We start from the raw sequence: 7,860 nt of genomic DNA on the forward strand, positions 1-7,860 counted from the left end.
AACATACAGCAAAAAGAATTCCTAGGTAAGAATATGGAAGCTTCCATATTCTAAAAAAGGCTTTTCTACAACTTCAGTTACAATCAAAGAGTTTGACTGTACCACAGTGTAAACATGCTGTGTTTGTTCAACTCTCTGCACAAAGAGGAAGTCTGGCATGCTATAAAAAGCAACACAACATAGGAACAAATTACAGAATCTTGTTGCTGACACGGTCTGCAATTACACATCAATCTCGGTATAAACATAATGATAAATGTACATTAGTCATCTTTGTACTCAATCAACAAGACTAGCTTTCTCTGAGAAGACATTGACACTTTTCCTGAAGCTCTGTACCTAAAATTAAGAACAAAGCCTACATTCTCCAGTAAACAAGAGGGTTTTACACCTTTTCTAGAAAACTATTTGCAGAATGTATAGGTGATACCTTTTGTCTGAAAAAAAGAAATTCCAAAATAGATTCCAGTGTACAAGATTAGTACCAACACAAAAACAGCTGAAAGTCAAGAGCTGTAAGAAAAAATTTCTTGACTTTATCAGAAGATCATGGTGAAGGCAGCTATGTTCAGTCTCAACTAATGACTTCAGGGAGTTCAAGTCTGCACTTCTTCTAAGTTAAACTTTTAAAAAGCAGTTAATGTGTTGAAGATTATTTATTCCTTTCCTGAGATACAGAAAAAAAATTGTTAATTTAGATATGGTAGTTTCTTCTTGGATGCAACTCTAAATCCCATCAGAGGAACATTTACTCATTAACTTCTAGCTGGAAGTTAGAACAGCAAGGTTTATCTTTTTTTGCCATTCTAAGGAGCCTTCTAATTAAGTAAGTAAAAGTTCATGGTGTCTTCTGGATGCTCTTTGGGATTATTTGATACTGTCATTGAAAAATTTTAAAAAAGCAAGCATGTCAAAATATAAAGCTGCATAGAGATCCTCAGCAGCATGGAAAGAATTATCCATCCCTGTGCTGATTAGATGAGAAGGGTCAAGTACCTCCTGTATGATGGTATGGGCTTCTATAGCAAAGGCAACTGATGTTCAGCAACAGTGGTGCCAGCGAGAGCAAATGGCTATCTGCAGCTTGTGAGGACACCTGTAATGAAGAACTGGTTATTAACTCAAGCTTCCATAATCAACAACAAAAATCTAAAAACCACACCAAAAAAAACTTCAATAACCAACTACATTTTTACATAATTTTACAGTTAAATCATTTAGGAGCAAAGATTAAAAGCTTTTAAAGAAGAGAATCCTCTCATAACTTCCATCTGTATTATTTATATCAACATTTGATTACATATTAACATGGAAAATCCTCATCATCTAGTTGGCAGTGTAGGCCTTGCATGAGGTACATTCTGCATCTAAGGGCTTTATAATATAAAATACATTAATTTTCTAGGAGCTTCCAGATTAATTTTAAAAAGTACATGTACTAAACTATCCTGACTAAATTATGTGAATGTGTGACTCAAGTGTGCAGTGTGATTCTTGGGGATGTCCTGTGCAGGATGAAGAGCTGGATTCAAGAATCCCTGTGGGTGCCTTCCAACTTGGCGTATTCTGTGATTCCAGGAGTAAATATATATAAGTTGGCTGCAACTTCTTAGAGGTCACACAATACTCCTGCAGCTTTCTAATAATACTTGAATAATATATGCAAAACAGTATAAAGTATTCCATTTCCACCTATGCTTCTTCGCTTTGTCTTCAGTTTGTTTAGGTGCTTTACATAATCACACCCAAGAACAGCAAATTGCCTTAGTAGCTTTGCAGTAACAATTTAACAAGAAGATGCTTTCAGTAAACTTCTGCAATCATATTATAAAAACTCACTCACAGGCCTACCAAACCTACTACTAAGGAAGTTTTGAGTATACACCATGAATTCACTGTGTTGGGAATTTTGGCATGCAGTCTGATCCTATCTGACCTGAAGACGCAGATGACTCTCCTCACACTACAGAGCAACTTGCTTCACCAAAGAATGGCCATTACTTCCCTTCTAAGGTTTCTTCAAACTGTTTCTCTAAAACAAAAAACTTAACTGCTCCAGCTGAAGTTTTCTCACCCCAGATTTCTGCCTGAAGCAGATGGGGTTTGGACAGCTTCAGCTGAAAATGTTTACAATTTTCCAAGCAAAATAAAGCTGGGAAGAGTCTGTGCTAAGAAACTCAATTGTTCTTTGAATAGGCTTAGCACTCCCCTTCCTGAGGGAAAGACTTCACAAGTACAGCTTTTCTAGCCTTCAGGAAATTCACCCAAGTTGTAAATATTAAGGACAACTTAAAAATACAGTATACAAGCCTGAAGTTTGGAAGCTGAAACTCATATGAGATTCCACCCACTACTCCTGTGCCAGCCCAGGTCACCCAGAAGCTAGAGGCCTCATGTAATAAAGGCATGCCCTACTGCCAGATTTTTAACTGTGTGTTTTACCGAAGCTACTTTACCACACACATGTTCTCATGCAAAGCTAAAGCTCCTACACTCCTCTTACCCCTCTATTGTTTGTTAAATTTTACAGAAATAAAACCATAAATACTTGGACATTACAGTGTGGGTCTAACAAACCAGACTTTAAATACTCAACTTGCACAGCTAAGTAACATGATACATACTACCACACTTCTTCATGCATGAAAACAAAGCTGAATTTCTTCTAGTGAAGTAGGCCTGATTTGCAGCAATTTTCACCTCAAATAAATGAACAGCTTCAATATTCTCACCTCCTCCCGCTGACTTCAGACTCCCATGAAACAGGTTAAGAGTGGTTTCCTCACCAACAAGGTTAATCACCACAAAAGTTGTTTCAGTCACTGACTCCTACATATACTGTCAAAGAAACCTTTGGGCTCCAATGTCTTTTTTCCCCTACTTTGGTAAGCACTATGGAAAGGATATTGAGATAATGGATTTTTTAAACAGCAATCATATACAAACTTTCACCAAACTCAAATTCCAGCAGGGTGGGATGGGATGAGAGAAGCCAACAAAAGACATTAGTTCTTATCTTCCACAAACAGTAGATATTGTTGAAATACAAGAGTGTGCATGTTTAGTTATATGCAAAACGTACATAGGTATTAATACTCTTACAGTCTTGCAGAGAAGCTTAACTCTCTGATATGTTTTCAAATTTAAACTTCCATGTATTTTTACTGCTCTATTTTTCCAGCATTGTAACTGAAAGAAACTAGAAATCCCACAATGACTGTAACTTGGTTCTACAGAAAATCTGCTCCGGTAGGTCAAAATGCCAAGATATCTCCTTCACTTTTGTGAATAAACTGAGAATTTCTATTCTCAAGAACAGCTTCACATGCTTTCCGATTAGGAGGGAGAATATGCTGCTGGAAATCAAATTGTCATCTTGCTTTTCTGAATTTCTCTAAGAACGAGGTTATTCAGAGTTATCATGTAGCACAGAAAAATATTAGATGTGAAAAGCCCGTAGTGGGACAAGGTTAAAATATGTTGTATTCCAGCATAAGGAAATACTTGTGGCCCTATAGGAAAATCTTTCCAGATAATAATCTAGCATCATCAAGAGGGAAAGCAAGGGACATCACTTCAGGTTTCTAAGTTCAGTAGACTTCTCTGCAGTCTGTCTAACTGCAGAATTAAGAATCAAAAAAAACACAACAACTTTCTCTGAAAGTTCCACCTCAATCTAGAATATGCCTTGACTTCTGTGGCTAGTAGAGTCATTCAGCTCTGCAGAAATGTGGAGCCCCAGAGAGCACAGGATGCACATCTCATAGAATAATACTACCTTGGTCAACCTTTGGTGTCACATGTGAATGGTAGGTCCTCCTGGCAGTAAAAGAAAAGACGCCAGCCCATTCAACAAAGTAGTGCTGGCATTAGTAGTACTCCTGGCATTTACATGAAAAAACCCAACGTAATACAAAGTACTACACCAACATGACAGTAATACAAAGTACTTAATGACAATCCTAGATTTCCTCCAGTACTTCTAGGGTATTTTAACCCTTAAAAACAGAAATGAAAAGTTTTGACCAATTAAGTGGTCAAATGCTTGCATTTGTCTTTGAAGACCACACAACAGCCAACTATAATATAGCACATTAACTGGACACAAATACTCCTAAAAAAACTGCAAAATAATGGCTCCAGCTCAAAATCTTAGCTGAAATTGTTCTCTGCTGCAAGCTAAGAACATGATGCTATTGAATTTCAGCCCATAAACAATGACTCACTTAAGTTTCTACATCCTTATAACCTCATATACCTCCCATTTTCAGGAGGACATTAGCCAGGCATCTCACCAGTTGCAAGATCCAAGAGTTTCTAGAAGTTTCCGGAGAGGCTACAGTAAGTAGTATTTATAGTAAGTAATAGTGTAAGTAGTATTTAGTAGTGGGATCACAGTTCTACTAGCAGACTGTACAGATTTAATTATACTGAGCACTAACCAAATAAGAAAAGGATTTTGCCTAGATAGTATTTTTTACAACACATACAGCAATCTTCAGGGGCTTTAAAAGATTTCACCTCAGTATACTGCTTTCTGTTCATCTCACATCTAACTAAAGTAACCTTTTTTATTATTAATATTAAAATAAATATTATTTTATTTTATCACAGCCCTAGGAGAATTAAGTTATTTAGTTTCACATTCTCAATATCCAGTTTTACTTGTGCAAGAGCAACCCTTCTGACCTTTTTTCTTATAAGCACCATGGAAACAGGAAAGCAACCCATAATCAAGAAGGAAACTTCAGAATTAATTATGGTAATTACAAGAAAATTAACATTTACAGGGAGTGAAACTATAAAAAACAATTCCCTAACTCTTCACTGAACATGATCCCAACTGTGTCCTAAACTGGATATACTAAGTACCAAACTCACAAATGCTGCTTATGTAGGCAATTTCAACTATAATATTTCACTATCCCGTTTTCTCAAGCAAGACATCTGCTAACTAAAATGTTCACACTAATTGGTCTGGTCACTGTCAGACTACACAGAAAAGCACAACTCATTACAGACTCATCTTCCCTGCTTCTCAGATAAAGAATTTGGGGTAAAAGCCTCGGGTTTGTCCCATATAAACATCTATACCCAAAGAAGTGTGCTAGCGCAGAAAAAAGCCAAACAGGTTACAGAACTCCAAGACTCTTGTTCCTTGATTTGGCCCCTACAGAAAAACACATATTTGTACATAATGTTCCTTAGAGATCAGCCCTCACAAGTGCTCACTCTCACCAATCTGTAGACCACAAAAATCCAGTCATTTGCTATTGGTTCAAAAATCTAAGTTTAGTATCTAGCCAGCAATGCTTGCCTCCTGGTTAACAGTTAGATTACTATTTTTTAAGTTTCTTCCACATGTTTGTAAAGATACACACTTTATCTCCTTTGAGGCAGAAATCTCACTGCCCTGCATTACTCAGCTTAGGTGAACGCTTTAAGTTCACTCATCTGCTGTAAGATGCATCTTCGCAGTCACTTTTCCTGAAATGTACCACACATTCGGTACCTTTCCTGTCAGGTAACAGCTATGCTTCACTTTCACTACTCGAGCACTGCGCACAACTCGCAGTTTACGTAACGCGGCTTCAAAGGTTACACCCATCAGCGAAGTTACAGCCTGAGGCGACCTATTTGGAACAAAATCTTTCCACCACCCCAGGGGAGAGGAGGTACCACCTCACAGAAAACTTCGAGCTAGTCACCCCTGTCATACCGGCTTCCCGCAATAGGAATGAAGCGCCTCACTATCCCACCCGGGACACGCCGGGACTCACAAGTCCAGGACACCGTGGCACCACAACTTCTGCCCGCGCTAATTAACCCCGCGCCGCCGCCTCTCCCCGCCCCGCCACGTGCGGACCCGGGGCGGCGTTTTCCCTGGAAACCGCTCGCGGTGGGCCCGCTTCCCGCCCTGCCCGGCCGGGCTGCGGCGGGACGGAGGAGAGCGCGGGAGCTTCCTCCTTCCCCCTGCATCCCTCCCGCTACCCTGTCACTTCGGCAGGATGAAGGCGGGAGCCGAGGGAGGAGCCTCTTACCGCTCAGGTGGGAAAACAAACACACAAAGGGGTCTCACCAAGATCCGCAGAAGGGTGAAAGGTTTTACTCCCTGGGGTTTTAATTCATCGGGGAAAACGGGGGTCCCGGAGCATTCTGTCAGGGGGGGCTCCCCGCTGCCCTCCCTTCCCCCCAGACCCAGGAGTAAACAAAGCGGGAGCTCATAGAACGGTACATGGGTGGAGACGGGGACCCCGAAAACGCACAAAGAGCCGGGCCCGTGGTTTAGGGGAGACCCCCGAGGGTCCGCCTGAATAGGGGAGTTCCCGCCTCACCTGCTTGCCCCGGTAGAAGAGCCGCTGGCGGTCGGGGCTCACGCGGAAGGTCTCCTCTATCTTCTCCCGCAGGCACTCGATCTTGGTGAGGCGGCTCAGGTCGTCGATGGTCTGGGTCTCCGTGCCGTCGATGGTGCGGACCTGGATCCACATGGTGCGCACCCTCTCGCCTGCTCGGCCGGCTGCGGGCAAAGGAGGGGAGACCTAGGCAGGGGGTGGGAACGGGATCCGCTCCGCGGGTGAGCGCCCGAGGCGTGGGAGGTGCAGGGGAGGGGTCCGGAGGCTGCCCCGCTCTTTGTTCGGCCCGACGGGGCAGGAATTTCAAACCCCTCGGAGCTGGCGCGACCCTCCCGCCCGCAATCCGGGCCGTCCGTCCCGCTCGGCGGGGTGCGGGAGAGGGAAGGGGAGCCGAGCAGATCCCACGGCGCTCCCCGATCCCGCCGAGGCAGCGCGGATCGCGGCGAGTCCCGGCGGGCCGGCGGCGGGCAGGGCTACGGGGATGCGCCGGGAGCCATCGCCCGGCCCGGGCACTGTTTACCGGGGGGCGCCGCCGCGCTCACATGGAGGTCACGGCGCCAACGCCGATCTCGCGAGAGCGCCCGGCCGCGGCCGTGCAGACAACACGGCGGGGCGGGGGCGGGGGGGGGAGCGAGGCGGGCACGCGGCACCACCACGCCCCCTCCCGCCGCGCTCTCCGGCCGCCCGGCGGCCCCGCCCGCTTCGCCCCGCGCGCTATGCCCGGCCGGCGCGAGGCCTGAGGGGGGAGGGGTTGGCGCGCGCCGGGGCAGAGGCCGTTGGCGTCTCCACGGGGCACGCGCGGCACTGAGGGCTCTGAGGGCCCTGTGTCCGGGGCTGGCGGCGCCCCAGCATGCATGGACAACCGGGACCAGCGCTTCCTAGGACGTAAAACCTTGACACAGCTGCATGTAATCCTACCCCAAATATACAGATTAATCCTAGCAGTGGATGGAAATACGGGTCGAGACTAGAGAAGGCAAGCTTCGTCTACACCGAGAATCTGGTGTGCATCTGGCTCTCTGTCTTTTTCTGCATTTGGCAATTCTGCAAATGACCACCAGGCAAATCTGGAGTTACAAAGCTGTTGCGGGGGAGCCCTCTTGGGTGGCTGGGCCCCACACATTCCTTTGGTCACTCTATCACAGGATAGTGGAGAACAAAGAAGGTTAAAAATGAGAAAATGTGCATCTTAGTAACAACCGTTTAATAGTTAAAACCAAAATCTATGCACACAAAGCAAAATGAGTCAGTACTTAAAGTTGACAGGCACTTGTGCATTTATCCATTTCTACAAAACCAGAGCTTTGTCATATTTAGGTTGCTTAGGAAAACAAGCACCTTAACTCCTAATGCCCTGCGCTTTCTCCTTCTTATCCCAGCTCTCATTACTGATCATGACACCAAGTGGTCATGCATGTCACTAGCCTTCCCCACTGCGTCCCTTCCTAGCTCACTGACCTCCATTTTATGATTCTACAATCTTTTGCCCTTTTTGATGTAAAGGTAG

General features: G+C 44.5%; 1 protein-coding gene across 4 annotated transcripts in view; it reads right to left on the reverse strand.

Annotated features, from left to right (window-relative positions):
- Window positions 1-6,900, reverse strand: part of UHRF2 (ubiquitin like with PHD and ring finger domains 2) — a 78,219-nt gene extending 71,319 nt beyond the window's left edge. For 2 of the 4 annotated variants that reach the window (XM_005522683.2, XM_014252264.2), the window contains exon 1: window positions 6,336-6,899. In XM_005522683.2, coding sequence (XP_005522740.2) covers window positions 6,336-6,488 — 153 coding nt within the window. In that variant the 5' untranslated portion in view covers window positions 6,489-6,899. Of the gene's footprint in view, window positions 1-6,335 lie in introns of all 4 variants that reach the window. The other 2 variants (XM_014252266.2, XM_005522682.3) reach the window with 2 other exon arrangements.
- Between the last annotated feature and the right edge of the window lie 960 nt (window positions 6,901-7,860).

The sequence above is a fragment of the Pseudopodoces humilis genome, chromosome 4 (assembly GCF_049639895.1).
Source record: "Pseudopodoces humilis isolate 2021_Gansu_Grassland_sample_001 chromosome 4, ASM4963989v1, whole genome shotgun sequence".
NCBI lineage: Eukaryota > Metazoa > Chordata > Aves > Passeriformes > Paridae > Pseudopodoces > Pseudopodoces humilis.